This window comes from Mustela nigripes, chromosome 3 (genome assembly GCF_022355385.1).
Source record: "Mustela nigripes isolate SB6536 chromosome 3, MUSNIG.SB6536, whole genome shotgun sequence".
Classification (NCBI taxonomy): domain Eukaryota; kingdom Metazoa; phylum Chordata; class Mammalia; order Carnivora; family Mustelidae; genus Mustela; species Mustela nigripes.
The window spans coordinates 113,603,679-113,620,621 of NC_081559.1; the positions used below are offsets into that span (position 1 = coordinate 113,603,679).

A 16,943-nucleotide genomic window follows, 5' to 3' on the forward strand; every position below is an offset into this window, starting at 1 on the left:
CTAACCTTAAAGGGAAGTGTTTATTTTGGAGAGCCCAGAAAGCATGAGATGGGTTTGAAGAAAATGGCCCAGAATAATTTTTCAAACAAATGCACACATGCTGCGATCGTCGTCTTAAGTTTAAATCCTTATTTGCAAGGATGTTATTTGTTTAAGATACCCAGTTCTGAGGCCCTTACACTCTGCAGATCTAAGCCTATGGCTATAGATGTCCATGCTGTTGGGGTTAGATAATTTGGAAACAGACTACAAGCAACTGTTTAAACGCAGAAGTTGGTGGTAACACTGGGGTGTCTGAGAAGGATTTTCTGTGTGTTTGGGATTTTTTTAAGATTTATTGAGAGGGATGCCTGGGTGGCTTAGTCATTAAGCGTCTTCCTTTGGCTCAGGGCATGATCCCAGGGGCCTGGGAAGCCTGCTTCTCCCTCTCCCACTCCCTCTGCTTGTGTTCTCTCTCTCTGCCAAATAAAATCTTAAAAAAAAAAAAAAAAGATTTATTGAGAGAGAGCAGGGGGAAGGGGCAGAGGAAGAGAGAGAGTCAGACTCTAAGTGTGGAGACTGACATGGGGCTCATGACAAGCCTAGGACCACCACCTGAGCTGAAACCAAGAGTGGGACGCTTAACTGATGCACCACCCAGGCACCCTAGATTCTCTGTTTCTTAAAGAGAAGATAAATTTTGGTTCTAGAAATTACTTCCATATTATCGTATTGCTTGAAGTTAAATAGCATGGAATTTCATATCATTGGTTTTTTTGTGGGTTTTTTTTGTTGATTTTGTGTGTGTGTATGTGTGCACACATGCTGGTGGTGGTAAGATGTCTATAACCAAAAATTTGCCCTTTTTTACATTTTTTTAAGATTGTATTTATTTGAAAGAGAGCACATACAGAGGGAGAGGGAGAAGCAGACTCCCCACTGAGCAGGAAGCCCAATCCACATCCCAGGACCCCAGGATCATGACCTGAGCAGAAGGCAGACACTTAACTGACTGAGCCACCAACATGCCCCTAAAATGTGCCATTTTAACCATATGAACTAAGCCAGCAGGTCAGAGATCAGTGGAGTTAATTCTGGGGGTAAGGGAGATGCTCTAAAGCTGCTTCCAGATCAATCTAGGGGCTGACCTTGGCTTGAATACCTGGCTTTGAGATACTATTCAGTGAGCTCCTTGAAGGACTTGACTCTGAACCAATACTGTACAAAGAACCATAGTAGTGTCCTAAGGAATGCACTGCAAGTGCTGTTCCTTCTGAGTCTGTTTTCCTTATTCTAAAATGAAGCTCTAACCAGGATTCTGGGATCTCTTCTGGCTCCTTGCTCTCTGATTCCTCGAGGTTCTGTATGCTAGAGCAAATGGGAAAACAAGTGACTCTTCCAGCTTCAAGACTATACCTATTGGTGGGTGAGCTAAACAGGAAAGAGGTCCCAAATTTACCATGAGCCATTCAAGTTTCTGCTGCCAAACTGACTTCCCACCTACTACACCAGTATGGCCATTCTTTCTTTGATCCCACCCTAGTTCCTGATGAAAGAAACTCAGAATGCTGATCCTGGAATCTTTAGGCTGGTGGTCTGATAGGCCTGACCTCCAATCTCGGTCCTGCTGTTTATGAGCCAGACAACTAGTTAATACTCTGAGCCAAATGTTCTACTTTATGACAGGACTGAAACTCCAAAGTAGCCTACTGGAAAGGCTTTGCCCCCAGGCTCCAGCACACTGTTGCAATGACTGGATGACTGACTCTCTGGACTGTTATCCAGTGACAGATGTAGGGGGGGACAACTGGGCAAGTATTCAAACCCTCTCAGAACCCTAAGCTACTCTGGACATGTGAAAGGAGGAAGTTTAACTATCCTCAGCTCTTTAAGTAACGACAGGCTTTCTGAAAGAGGTGGTTGCTGAAGTAAGCCCAGCTTGACCTCAAGAAGAGAGGGCTTTTCAGGTAGAATCTAACAGTGCCAGCACAGGGCACACTGCCCTGTCACATTGCCACAGGCAGACAAGCTTTAGAATCCAAGAGCAGGACTTCAGGGCAACCCCTTCAAGTTTTCATACCTGGAAGTCAAGGGCTATTGGCAGAATCACACAACCTTCTACCATCCCCTTATATCCCCTTCCTTTCTATCTCTAGAGATTGTATTAATAGTAAAAGGGAGAGGGTTACATGTTTATTCCTTTGACTTCCTCAGTAGCACTTACCAGCGAACTTCCTTCCAGCAGCAGGTGCCAAGAATTTTTTTTTTTTTAATTTATGAGAGAATAGCATAAATTGGGAGATTCTGTACATTAACTCTTTTTTAAAGATATTTATTTATTTGACAGAGAGAGACAGTGAGAGAGGGAACACAAGCAGAGGGAGTGGGAGAGGGAGAAGCAGGCTTCCCACTGAGCAGGGAGCCCCATGCAGGGCTCCATCCCAGGACTCTGGGATCACGACCTGAGCTAAAGGCAGATGCCCAATGCCGGAGCCACTCAGGCACCCCTGTATATTAACTTTCAGTGTACATAGAACTGGGAAACATCATACTATATTAGGGGCAGAAACCTGGGTCCAGGAAAGACATTAGTGATTCAGTCCATAAGAGATTCTTTGAGAAGTACACCAAAAAGTAACAAAAGGTGTAAATTATTACTTGGGTTGAAAAAATGATAAAGCGGCACCTGGATTTCTCAATCGGTTATCTGCCTTCAGCTAGGAAAATGATCCTGGGGTCCTGAGATCAAGCCCCACATTAGGCTCCCTGCTCAGTGGCAGGGAGGGGGAGAGTCTCTATCTTCCTCTCCTTCTGTCCTCCCCCCTCATGCTCTCTCTCTAGCTCTGCTCTTTCTCTCTCAAAGAAATACAAAAAAATTTTTTTTAAGATTTTATTTATTTATCTGAGAGAGCGAATGAGCGAGAGCACAATCGAGGGGAGGAGCAGAGGGAGAGGGAGAAATGTACTGGGCCACCCAGCGTCCCTGTATAAAAATCGTTTTAAAAAATTTTAAGGGGTGTTTGGGTGACTCAGTGGGTTAAAGCCTCTGCCTTCGGCTCAGGTCATGATCCCAGGGTCCTGGGAGCAAATTCTGCATCAGGTCCCCCCCATGCTTGAACTTTCTCTCTGTCTCTCTCTCTGACAAATAATTAAAATCTTGTAAAAAAAATTTTTTTTAGGGGCACCTGGGTGGCTCAGTTGGTTGGGCGACTGCCTTCGGCTCAGGTCATGATCCCGGAGTCCTGGGATCCAGTCCCACGTCAGGCTCCCAGCTCCATGGGGAGTCTGTTTCTCCCTCTGACCTCCCCTCTCATGCTCTCTTACTCTGTCTCTCTCTCTCTCTAATAAATAAGTAAAATCTTTAAAAAAATTTTTTTTAAAGATTTTATTTATTTGTCAGAGAGAGAGAGAGGGAGAGAGAGCAAGCACAGGCAGACAGAATGGCAGGCAGAGACAGAGGGAGAAGCAGGCTCCCCGCTGAGCAAGGAACCCGATGTGGGACTCTATCCCATGACCCCGGAATCAGGACCTGAGCCGAAGGCAGTCACTCAACCAACTGAGCCACCCAGGTGTCCCTAAAAAAAGTTTTTTAAAGAAAAAACGATGTAGTAACAATAAAATATTTATTACAGCAAACATTTGTTTGTGTAAGTTCTGTATAATTACTGGTTCTCTTCATTTCCTGAGGATGATATAATGAAAATGACATTTAAGGAAACTGAAATATGAAGTTACCTTAAAGAGTAAATATTCCTCGTATGTACCTGGTAATTTCATTCATGTTATGCCTCTTCCATGTCCGTTTGAATAAATGAAAGAGCAGTTCTAAGCCAGCCCCCGCTCCTCAGATCTCCTATGACACCTACACCTAACCAGAAGTGACTTTTTCTCCATGGATCCTTCCGTAGTATTTTCTTCGACTTTCTATTTTCTCGGTTAACCAGGTTAACCACTTGGCTCTTTCTTTTATTATGGAAAATAAGTCCAGATCTTGAATCCACTACTTTTGATGATCTCTTTGTAGGGAAAGATTTAGTCTGAGTCATCTTTTTAACCCCAGGGCTTTCCACATAAGTGTTTATAATGGTTTCCTGAATGAAAATGTTATGGACAAACCACCTTGTGAAACATCACTCTTTGAATCATTTTTCTTTCTTCTTCATCTGTTGATTTCTTCCCTACTGTGTGTGTGTAGAAGATACCAAGTGTTGGGTATCCAGCTAGTTCTTGAGGCAGCACATGGTAAGTTCCAGTAGGTATCAGGTGCTCTTTAAGGGCCTGTTGGATGGATAGATGGGAGAAGGAGGTCTACACTGCGTTCCAGGCCTATTTCTCACACCCAGCTGCTGCATGTCCCCAGACTCATTAGGACTTCCATCCTATGCCCCTAATGAACTATGTAGGAAACCGCTTTGGAACAGTTATTAAGTTCTGCCTATGCTATATAACCTATTATTTTACCCAATACCTTTCTTCTGGTAATACAGAAACAGCAAATTAATTTTGTTAAGAATTATTGTATTTATAAATCAAAAGAGTATAGGTACATACATATTCTTGTCTGGTAATTTTTTTTTTTTTTTGTAAACATAGTTTAAATCATACCTAGGTGGGGTCGCCTAGGTGGCTCAGTGGGTAAAAACCCCTGCTTTCGGCTCAGGTCATGATCCCAGGGTCCTTCTATGGATGGAGCCCCGCATCAGGCTCTCTGCTCAGCAGGGAGCCTGCTTCCACCTCTCTCTCCCTGCCTGCCTCTCTGCCTACTTCTGTTCTCTCTCTGTGTGTCAAATAAATAAATAAATAAAATATTTTTAAAAAATGATACCTAAATATCGTTCACCACAGAGACAACGCACTGATTACTTCTTTGTTGCAATCTTCTATATTCTCTGAAGTTGAAAACAGCATCGTTTTTCATCTGCCTACTTTTCTATGTATCATCCAAATGTTCCAACAAAGGCCTCTCAGCGTCACTTTCCACGCGTTCAGAAGTATCAGAATAATCCACCACCAATCAATTTTTTAAAAAGATTTTATTTTTAACCTCCACACTCAATGTGGGACTCAACCGACTAAACTAGACAGCCACCCCAATCAATATTTTAAAATATTTTTAAAATATTTTTTTTTAAAGATTTTATTTATTTATTTGACAGAGAGAGATCACAAGTAGGCAGAGAGGCAGGCAGAGAGAGAGAGAGAGAGGAGGAAGCAGGCTCCCTGCTGAGCAGAGAGCCCGATGCGGGACTCGATCCCAGGACCCTGAGATCATGACCTGAGCCGAAGGCAGCGGCTTAACCCACTGAGCCACCCAGGCGCCCCATCAAATTTTTAAAATATTTAAGCGTTGAAAGAAATTCCACCATGTGATTTTGGAGTCACTAACCCAGCTTTCCATCCACGGGAGTTCCCAGGATCAGTCAGTCACTCTGCGCGTTTCCGCATTTCATCTAAACCTTCCCCGGCCTCACGACACTTCAGAGGGGAGGAAGCCGAGGCTCAGAAAGGCCAATGACCAGACCCACCACGCGCCACAAAGAGATCCTCGTTGCCCTCAGAAAGCTCCACAACGCCATCCCCCCACTTGTGTTGGGCTTTCCAGAGGGCGACGCCACTCCCACCAGCCTCCATTCCGGGCCCGCCCACAGAGCCCTCTTCGGCCACGCCCCTTCCGTGGCCGAGACCCGCGCTTCTGCGCTTCTGCGCTTCCGGCGCGAGGGTACTTCCGGCTTGTGCGGGTGGTTCCGGGCGCGGTAAGGTCTGGCGTGGTGTTGAGATGGCTGCCGGTGGGAGCGACCCACGGGCCGGCGACGTAGAGGAGGATGCCTCACAGCTTATCTTCCCCAAAGGTGGGGCTGGGACTGCAGGACTGCCCCTGCTGTCCTGCGTGATCGCCGCAGGCCTGGCGTTGCCCATGTATCGTCCTAGGCGGGCAGCAGGGCGGGTCGCCTGCGCGGAGAGGGGCAGGGAGGATGGGGGATGCGGCGGTGAGAGGGGCCCCGGGCGGGGCCGCGGGCGGGCACCACCGGGCTGCCTCGAGAGGGGCCTGTTGGATTCCACGCCTGCTACCCTGGAAACTTCGGCGCCCAGCTCCACTCTGCCCTTGAGCAGCCTCTTCCTACTTGTTTAAGTAATTTATTTTATCTGATAAACCGCGAAGAGCTGCAGGGATGTGGAAAGGATGAACAAAGCCGACAGTAGTTACAGTGGTAAGGACAGATTTTAATAAGTAATACACGATTGTAGGGGCCACTGGCTGGCTCAGTCCGTAGAGCATGCTAGTCTTTTTCTTTCTTCTTCTTCTTCTTCTTCAACATTTTACTTACTTATTTTGAGAGCGAGCGAGCATGGGATTGGGGACGGGGGGCGGGGGGCGCGGAGAGGCGTGAGGCAGAGGGAGAGGACCCGGGGACGCAGGACGCTGATGTGACTTGCGCCGAAAACCGGCGCTTAACGCCGGAGCCAGCGAGGCAACCCTAGCCTTCTAGTCTTTTTTTTTTTTTTTTTAAGATTTTATTTATTTATTTGACAGAGAGAAATCACAAGTAGATGGAGAGGCAGGCAGAGAGAGAGAGAGGGAAGCAGGCTCTCGCTGAGCAGAGAGCCCGATGCGGGACTCGATCCCAGGACTCTGAGATCATGACCTGAGCCGAAGGCAGCGGCTTAACCCACTGAGCCACCCAGGCGCCCCGTTAGCCTTCTAGTCTTGATCTCAGGATCATGAGCCTGGGCACCGAGCCTGCTTTAAAAAAAAAAAAAAGTTACTACACGATAGCAGGAGGGAAAGAGGCCAGCGTGTACCGAACTAAATTTTCTTTTTTTTTTAATTAAATTAAATTTTATGTATTTGACAGAGACATCACGAGCAAGGGAACACAGGGCAATGGGAGAGGGAGAAGCAGGCTTGCCGCTGAGCAGGGACTCTATCCCAGGACCCTGGGAACACGACCTGAGCGGAAAGCAGTCACTTAACCAACCCAGCCACCTGGGAGCTCCTGAACTCAATTTCTATTTGTAGAGAGGTGACTGGGCGTTTTAAAGGGGAAGTGGAGGGGCTAGCCGGGTCTCTAGGATCAAGGACGTGAAAAATTACTAAATGCGTGAAGGGGAAGTGATTGGTTCGTTTGAACCCATTTGGGTTTTTTAACTGGTGCTTATGTTTTTTTTTTGTTTTTTTTTTGTTTTTTTTTTTAAGATTTTATTTATTTATTTATTTATTTGAAAGAGGCATAGCGAGAGAGGGGAACACAAGCAGGGGGAGTGGGAAAGGAAGAAGCAGGCTTCCCACCAACGAGGGAGCCCGATGCAGGGCTGGATCCCAGGGACCCTGAAGTCATGACTTCAGCTGAAAGCAGACAGACGCTTAATGTCTGAGCAAGCCAGGTGCCCCAGTACCTACCTGTTTTTAAATTATTTTGTACCTAGTAATAAAAGTGAAACTCCACACCCTTTATCCAGAGGCAACACTGTAAACAATTTAGTGTTTATTCTTCCAAACTAGTTTTGTTTATTTATAAATAAATAAATATATACACACCCTTTTATTTGTAAGATGAGATTATGCAAATGAATGCTATAGCCTTTCAAAAATTTGACGATCTGTTGTGTAGTCCTTTTTCTTTCTTTTTTAAAACTCTAGGCCCAATGTGGGGCTTGCACTCCTTGACTCTCATGACCTGAGATCAAGTGTCACATGTTCTACTGACTAAGCCAGCCAGGCACCTTGTCCTATTCTTTTATTTATTTTTTAATTTTTAAGATTTATTTATTTGTCAGAGAGAGCATGCACACACAAGCAGGGGGACCAGCGGGCAGAGGAGGCAGGGCAGGTGGTGGGAGAATCAGGCTCCCCGATGAGCAAGGAGCCAGATGTGGGGCTCCAGATGATCCCAGGCCCCTGGGACCATGACCTGAGCTGAAGGCAGATGCTTAACCAACTGAGGGTTTTCCTCTTTAAACCTAAGTTTGCTCATTGGTATTCTTACTGGTCAAGAGAATTATTTTAGGGGCGTCTGGGTGGCTCAGTGGGTTAAGCCTCTGCCTATGGCTGGTCATGGTCTCAGGGTCCTAGGATCGAGGTCCAAATCAGGCTCTCTGCTCAGCAGGGAGCCTGCTTCCCTCTGTGTGTCTGCCTGCCTCTCTGCCTGCTTGTGATCTCTCTCTCTGTCAAATAAATAAAATCCTTAAAAAAAAAAAAAAAGAATTATTTTAAATGAGTATCAGGGGTGAACCCAAATGTCCATCAACTGATGAGCGGATAAAGAAGATGTGGAATGGAATATTGTTCAGCCATAAAAAAGAATGGAATCTTGCCAATTGCAATAACGTGGATGGAGCTAGAGACCATTGTGCTAAGCATAATAAGTCAGAGAAAGACAATCGTATGATCTTACTCATATGTGGAATTTAAGAAACAAAACAGATGAACATAGAGGGAAGAGGGAGCAAACCAGAAAACACTCTTCAGCTATAGAAAAAAAGAGGATTGCTGGAGAGAAGGTGGGGTCGGGGGGAGTGGATTAAATGGGTGATGGGTAGAGGATATTTGTTGGGTGCCGTGTGTAAGTGATGAATCACTTATTTATACCTGAAAATAATATACTGTATGTTAACTCACTGGAATTTAAATAAAAATTTGAAGCTAGGAAAAAATGAGTATGAATATTTGTGTGATGGCAAATATTTGAAGTAGGTTTAGTTGGGAAACTAGAAGATTATGAAATCTAGAGGGGAGGGAGTTCTGGCCACAGGTCTAATGCCTAGTATGTAATAGGCAGTAATCTGGGTGAATGAGTAAATAGCAGATTTGTACGGGTACAAAAGTAGAACTTGGGACGCATTGTTAATGTGTTTCCAGTTACCCTAAAGTGCCCTCCCTAACATGTAATAATTCTTAAAATTGAGAATGTAATACTAGTATTATGGAACTAGGTTACCACCTCAAGGAAGCTAAAGAGGAGTAATTGTTGGCTGTGCTCTGTATTGAAATCAGTAAATGGCCTCATTAGGATAATGATGTGTAATTAGTTAATAGCACATCCGCATCAGGTTCTTTGATGTTAGAAACTGTCTTGCCAGACTGAGCTAAGTTTTTAGTATTTTATGAACTCTACTGTGCCTTGATAGATCAGTCTAGACAGAGATAAAGCTGTGGGATATGAGGTCTCTGGATTCATGCAAGGACAAAAATTTGCTGTTAGTCTCAAGATAAAATGAACATTTAGACGCTGTCCTTTGAAGGAGTATTTTCAGCTGACATTTGTGCTTCTCACAAATAGAGTTTGAAACAGCTGAGACACTGCTAAATTCAGAGGTTCATATGCTTCTGGAGCATCGAAAGCAACAGAATGAGAGTGCAGAGGATGAACAGGAGCTTTCTGAGGTCTTCATGAAAACCTTAAATTACACAGCCCGTTTCAGTCGTTTCAAAAACAGAGAGACCATTGCCAGTGTCCGTAGGTGAGTGCTAAAAGAAAGTTTTTGTTAATCCAAACTGTTGAACATCTACATATAAAATGCTTTTGCCTCCACCACTGCCCTCCCATGGACATCATCTGTACCATTAATTTAAGAAAAATAATGTCTTTGTCAGAAATTTTTTTTTAAATTGCTTGTAAGACCAAAATTCTCTTTGGCCACTTTTCCTTAAACCTGAAATCCCAGTGATCATTCTGCACCATAACCACTGTTAGTTTACTCTTAGTCTTTCAGATCTTTTCCATGCATTCACATACATACATTAAACCTATAAAAAACACAGCAGTGTTTGTGGGTTATTGTTGTTTTTAATAAAGTGAGGTAATTTATTACTCACCTGGAATGTCTTCAAGACCTCTATATGTTAATAAATATAAATCAGGAGAATTCTTTCTGAATCTTTGCCCTGTCTACCAGACAGCGGCTTTTAGCATTTTTTCCTAAGGCATTGCTTCTCAAATTGGGTGAGATGTAACTTGGAAAACTGATGTGCTAAGGCATATAGGAGACCATGGGAGAAACATATCTTCAGATACCAGTTTTATTTGATGGTAGGTGATTTAAAACATTTCTACATTAAAATAGATACCAGCATATTGTGGAATAAAACAAAAACATATATGTGAATTATTTTTTTTTTTAAGATTTTATTTATTTATTTGACAGAGAGAGATCACAAGCAGGCAGAGAGGCAGGCAGAGAGAGAGGAGGAAGCAGGCTCCCTGCTGAGCAGAGAGCCTGATGTGGGGCTCGATCCCAGGACCCTGAGATCATGGCCTGAGCCGAAGGCAGCCGCCCAACCACTGAGCCACCCAGGCGCCCCTATATGTGAATTCTTGAATTAAATTACAAAGCTTAAATCCTTGCAGATGCAGAAAGTCGCTTTAGCCTGTGACTGCAGGTTGCCTAGGGATACTTGTTTGCTCTGCTCCAGTGAAAATGCTTGAGAATTACTGTCCTTAGGAATAGCAGGTATACCAAAAAAAAAAAAGTATATACACAGATACTTTTTAGAGAGCTGTTTATCATAGCCAAGGTTGGGGGGAACCCAAAACATTCAGTAGTAACTAAATAAATCGTGGGAACTGATTTGTTGGGCTAATCTATTGTCATTCAAATTGTAGAAAATGGAAGTGTTCACATGTTAAGTGTGCAGAAAATGAAGGTGTGAGATTGTATATGAAGTATGTATATAATCTTTAAAAAAAGCAAGTGTGTGTATGTTCTAAAAAGTTTGGGTGTATACATGGAGAAAAGATTAGAGGGAAATGTGCAGAGTTTCCAAGCAAAACTACAAGCCGTTGGGTCTAGGAGATGACCTGGACACATTTATGAATAAAAGGTTTCAGTATTGTAAACATGTTGGTTCTCCCCAAATTAATGTATACATTTAGTGCCATTCTGCAACCTCAGGGGAATGGAAAAGGTGACTAATATAATGATCTTAAATTTAAAAAAAAATTTTTTTTAAGATTTTATTTATTTATTTGACAGAGATCACAAGTAGGCAGAGAGGCAGGCAGAGAGAGGGAGGAGGAAGCAGGCTTCCTGCTGAGCAGAGAGCCCGATTCGGAGCTCAATCCCAGGACCGAGGAGGAGGGGACCGACGGAGAAATATTTTAAAACAAAGTTCGGGATGCCTGGGTGGCTCAGTGGGTTAAAGCCTCTGCCTTCGGCTCAGGTCATGATCCCAGGGTCCTGGGATTAAGCCCCACAGTCAGGCTCTCTGCTCAGCAGAGAGCCTGCTTCCCCCACTTTCTGTCTGCTTCTCTGCCTACTTGTGATTTCTCTCTCTTTCTCAAATAAAAAAAAAAAAACAAAAAAAACAAAAAAACAAAGTTCGGGGGTTAGGGATAGGGTGGCTGGGTTATGGACATTGGGAAGGGTATGTGCTACAGTGAGTGCTGTGAAATGTGTAAGCCCGATGAGTCACAGACCTGTACCCCTGGGCAGATAATACTTCATGTTAATAATAAATTTAAATAGCGGCTCCTGGGTGGCTCAGAGGGTTAAGCCTCTGCCTTCAGCTCAGGTCATGGTCTCAGGGTCTTAGGATCAAGCCCCGAATCGGGGTCTCTGCTCAGTGGGGAGCCTGCTTCTCCTCTCTGCCTGCCTCTCTGCTTACTTGTGATCTCTCTCTCTCTCTGTCAAATAAATAAATAAATAAAAATTAAAAAAAAAAAGTTTAAGCACTATATCTTATACCAAACTTGATTTCTAAGGATTTGAATATAAACCATGGTGAATAAAAGTGCTGTGTGATAATATGAGTAAATGAATGTATTATTTTGGCTATGGTTAGTAAGACTTTAAATATGGGGAAACTTGGTTGACTAGTTAAATGTAAGCTTTGTGAGGGCAGGAACTTGGTTGTATTCATCACTGTGTTAATCTCATAGGCACAAAATAGTGAATAAATGAATTTGCATAATTATCTTTAAACTTTGTTACATAAATTAAATGCCATATATAAAATGCAAGTATAAATAATTGGGGAAAAGACTGAAATCCTTAAGTTTTAATGTCCTTAATATTAAAAGCTCCAGCAAAGAATTAATAAAGAGATAACACTAGTTTTTAAAAATGGACACAGTCTGCAGTTAGAGGCTCAATTTGAATGAGAACTTCAGATGGCTAGCAAATTCTCTTGAAATAATGCTCATCTTCAAAAAAAAAATGCTCATCTTCAAGGAAATTGAAATGGTAAAAGAGCCAAGTATATTTGAAAAGATTAAACAGAATGGGACACATACATGTAATAAGTAGGGGAAATGGGGAAACAGGATTTATTGCTAATGTAAGTGTGTACTGATGAAGCACTTTTAGGGCACTATCTCTCGGGACTCCTGTGCTTTGACTGGATAATTAACTTCCAGGAATTTATCTTTAAAACGCATAGTGAGGGGTGCCTGGGTGGCTCAGTGGGTTAAGCCGCTGCCTTCGGCTCAGGTCATGATCTCAGAGTCCTGGGATCGAGTCCCGCATCGGGCTCTCTGCTCAGCGGAGAGCCTGCTTCCCTTTCTCTCTCTCTGCTTGCCTCTCCATCTACTTGTGATTTCTCTCTGTCAAATAAATAAATAAAATCTTTAAAAAAAAAAATTAAAAAAAATTAAAAAAAAATAAAACACATAGTGACCAGTCTAGTACATAAAGAAGTATACATGGTGTTTGAAAAGCGTTATTTAAAATGGTGAATTGAAGGGACACCTGGGTGGCTCTGTCAGTTGAGCATCGGACTCTTGCTTTAGATTCAGATCATGTTCTCAAGGTCATGAGAATGCACCCCATGTTGGCCTCTGTGCTCAGCAGGGAGTTGGCTTGAAATTCTCTGCCTCTCCCTCTGTCTCTCCCCACTTGCTCATTGTCTCTGAAATAAATTTTTAAAAGAGGGAAAAGACTTGATTAAATAAATAAATAAATAAAAAATAAAAGGGTGAATAATGGGAAACAATTGAAATGTTCAACAGCTGGAAATTTGACATATAAACTATAGCACAGTCATTCAGCGGAATGCTGTGTTCAAGGTGGAGTTACATGTAGTACTAATGTGGAAAACAGCTGGTGTTATTGAGTGAAAAAAAATCACAGAATAACATTTGTTACAATTCCTTTTGTTTTTGTTTTTTTAATTACATTCTTTCTCAAAAAAAAATTTTTTTTTCTTTCTTTTATAATATAAAGAGGAGTGGTAGTGGATCTCCATGATAGTGTTAACGCTAGTTTTTTCTGGGTAGGGTTTCAGATTATTTTCACCTTTTGGCGATTTCTTTGTATTGTTTATAAATGAGAATTTTTCATTTTACAACAAAATCCTCCACACAGATACATATAGTACTTTGTAAATCTTTTCCCATGTAACTAAGTTTATAATATTTTCCTTAGTAAATGAATATAGCTTCACTAAGTGGCAGAAAGTTATGAAACTGAATGTGTGAATTTTTATTCTAAAACAGATAAGTGTTTGGAACAGTACACTAAGATAATTACTTGATTTTGTGTAGGTAGTGATATGGATAGCTTATTTTTTTGTCCTTTATCTTTGAAATTTTATATACCTAATATGCTTGTAATAGAATAATAAACACAGTAAAATTTTGTTTCTGAACAGATAATTAAGGTCTCTGAAACCAAATTTATCATGGATGACCTCTACTTTTTTTTAAAGATTTTATTTATTTGAGAGAGAGAGAAGCAGACTCCCCACTGAGCAGAGAGCCTGATGTGGGACTTGATCCCAAGGACTTTTGAAATTATGACCTGAGCCAGAGGCAAATGCTTAATGGACAGCCATCCAGATGTCCGGGATGAGCTCTGTTTTAAGAGCTAAATGTGTAAGAAGCCAAGATAGGATTTGACAATGTTTTATATAATTTGAACTAGAATTGCATTTAAAATAAGACATGTTAATACAACATAAGGTATGCCTATATATTTTTTTAGATTTGTGTTGGTTTTGTTCTGTTGTAGGTAAGTTTAAAAAAGAATTTCCTCCAAGTCAGAAATACACAAACATTATGTGTTTGACATAAAATTAATGACGAAAGAAGCAAGGCAGAGTGATAAGAGCAGAGAATAGCAAAATAAATTCTTGGGGGAAAGGGTTGTATAGTCTGTAAGGTATATAATGACTTTTTTTTTTTTTTTTTTTGAGTTTATTTATTTGACAGACAGGGATCACAAGTACGCAGAGAGGCAGGCAGAGAGAGACAGGGAAGCAGGCTCCCTGCTGAGCAAAGAGCCCCACGTGGGGCTCAATCCCAGGACCCTGGGATCATGACCTGAGCCGAAGGCAGAGGCTTAACCCACTAAGCCATTCAGGCGCCCCTATATAATGACTTTTCAAAGTTATACTAGCAAGGGGTTCTCAGGCCTGATGTGCTCTGCTCACTTTTGTTGTCTGCCTGATTTTATTTTAACTTCCTGTTCTCCAGGCATAGGAACAGGATGTGATTCGAAAGTGGGATTTTGCAGCCAAGCTAACCATATAGAAAGATTGCAGGTTATCAGACACATGAAAAAAGGTTCATCATCACTAGCCAGGGAGATTCAAATGAAAACCACATTGAGATAGCACCTTACACCAGTTAGAATGGCCAAAATTAGCAAGACAGGAAACAACATGTGTTGGAGAGGATGCGGAGAAAGGGGAACCCTCTTATACTGTTGGTGTGAATGCAAGTTGGTGCAGCCTCTTTGGAGAACAGTGTGGAGATTCCTCAAGAAATTAAAAATAGAACTTCCCTATGACCCTGCCATTGCACTACTGGATATTTACCCCAAAGATCCAGATGTAGTGAAAAGAAGGGCCATCTGTACCCCAGTGTTCATAGCAGCAATGGCCGCGGTCGCCAAACTGTGGAAAGAACCAAGATGTCCTTCAATGAACGAATGGTTAAGGAAGATGTGGTCCATATATACTATGGAGTATTATGCCGCCATCAGAAAGGATGAATACCCAACTTTTGTAGCAACATGGATGGGACTGGAAGAGATTATGCTGAGTGAAATAAGTCAAGCAGAGTCAATTATATGGTTTCACTTATTTGTGAAGCATAACAAATAGCATGGAGGACATGGGAAGTTAGAGAAGAGAAGGGAGTTGGGGTAAATTGGAAGGGGAGGTGAACCATGAGAGACTATGGACTCTGAAAAACAATCTGAGGTGTTTGAAGTGGCAGGTGGGGGGGGAGGTTGGGGGAACCAGGTGGTGGGTATTAGGGCACGGATTGCATGGAGCACTGGGTGTGGTGCAAAAATGAATACTGTTACGCTGAAAATAAAAATAAAAGAAAGATTGCAGGTGCTTTACTTTTTTCTTACTTGCTAAGTACCTTTGATTCTCTTTTTCCTACTCACCAATCTTTGATTATTTTTGTTTGTTTGTTTTGTTTTCTTTTGATTTTCTTCCACATGGTCAGCTTGTTGCTCCAGAAGAAGCTTCATAAGTTTGAGTTGGCCTGTTTGGCCAACCTTTGCCCAGAGACTGCTGAGGAATCAAAGGCGCTGATCCCAAGGTTAGTACTATCACTGTGCTAAGTTCTTTATATTACTTTCTCCTACAAGTAGAATTACTGTTTCTAAAAGGTGTGTGCATTTAAAATTGGGGCATATAGTGCCAACATTGAATGGAGTGCCTTCTTTAACAGGGTATGAACATGATGGTTTTATTGCAAACCAACTGTTAGCAAAAATGTGGAACAGCTGGATTTCTCACACTGGTGGTAAGAGTGCAAATTAGTATAGTCACTTTGAAGAGCAATTTAGCTACATCTAGAGTTAAAGATAATTATACCCTAAAACCCGAAAATCCATTCTTGGGTACTTGCCTAAAAGCAGCTCATGCAGTTCCATAAGAAGACATGTATCCTAATGTTTATTACTGCAGTGCTAGTGATAACAGAAACTTGACAGTCCGTCAGTAAACAAGAGGATGGATAAATAAATCATTTATGTAGCAATGAAGAAATTAATGAACTGGAGCAACATGGAATAATAACAGATACCAAGGGACACTTGGATGGCTCAGTCTGTTAATAAGCGTTTGCCTTTAGCGCAGGTCATGATCCCAGAGTCCTGGGATCAAGTCCCATATTGGGCTCCTTGCTCAGTGGGGAGCCTGCTTCTCCCTCTGCCTTCTGCTCCCCTGCTTGTGCTCTCTCTCTGACAAATAAATAAAATCTTAAAAACAAATACCAAAATCAATTTGAAGTGAAAAAAATTTCAGAAGGATATATGTAGTATGATGCCATTTCCTATAAGGTTTAAAAACAGTGCTGTGTATGGCTTATAGATACATTTATGTATGTATATAGTAAGTATAAAAATATGATTAGGGGGGCGCCTGGGTGGCTCAGTGGGTTAAGCTGCTGCCTTTGGCTCAGGTCATGATCTCAGGGTGCTGGGATCGAGTCCCGCATCAGGCTCTCTGCTCAGCAGGAAGCCTGCTTCCTCCTCCCTCTCTCTGCCTGCCTCTCTGCCTACTTGTGATCTCTCTCTGTCAAATAAATAAATAAAATCTTTTGGAAAAAAAAAATATGATTAGGAATGGTAAGTACAAATTTAGGAAAATGGTTAATTCTGGGGAAGGTATTGCTCTAGGGGAGCATACACAGAGCCATTAACTTGTTCCTGTTGTGTTTGTTAAAGAAATTTAGATCAGGGGCACCTGGGTAGCTGGGTGGGTTAAAGCCTCTGCCTTTAGCTCGGGTCATGATCCCAGGGTCCTGAGATTGAGCCCTGCATCGGGCTCTCTGCTTGGCAGGGAGCCAGCTTCCCTCTTTCTCTGCCTGCTTGTGATCTCTGTCTGTCAAATAAATAAATAAAACCTTAAAAAAAAAAAAAATTTAAATCAGGCAGAGGTAATGTTAACTTACTGTCTACACTTAAATCTCTGAAACACTTCATATGTTTTTAAAAGAACGGCAGAGGGCGCCTGGGTGGCTCAGTGGGTTAAGCCGCTGCCTTCGGCTCAGGTCATGATCTCAGGG

The 16,943-nt window shown here is 42.2% G+C and overlaps 1 protein-coding gene across 2 annotated transcripts; it reads left to right on the forward strand.

Annotated features, from left to right (window-relative positions):
• The first annotated feature begins 5,670 nt into the window (after positions 1 to 5,670).
• POLR2D (RNA polymerase II subunit D) lies at positions 5,671 to 15,525 on the forward strand. 2 transcript variants are annotated; one of them, XM_059394539.1, is made up of 3 exons: positions 5,671 to 5,828; positions 9,258 to 9,438; positions 15,375 to 15,507. In XM_059394539.1, exons 1-3 carry the CDS (start codon positions 5,756 to 5,758, stop codon positions 15,490 to 15,492), a joined length of 372 nt encoding a protein of 123 aa, XP_059250522.1. In that variant the 5' UTR covers positions 5,671 to 5,755; the 3' UTR covers positions 15,493 to 15,507. The 2 variants fall into 2 exon arrangements, with proteins under 2 accessions (XP_059250522.1, XP_059250523.1); XM_059394540.1 differs by lacking the exon at positions 5,671 to 5,828 and adding an exon at positions 5,835 to 6,188 and having other exon boundaries at positions 15,375 to 15,525.
• The last annotated feature ends 1,418 nt before the right edge of the window (positions 15,526 to 16,943 follow it).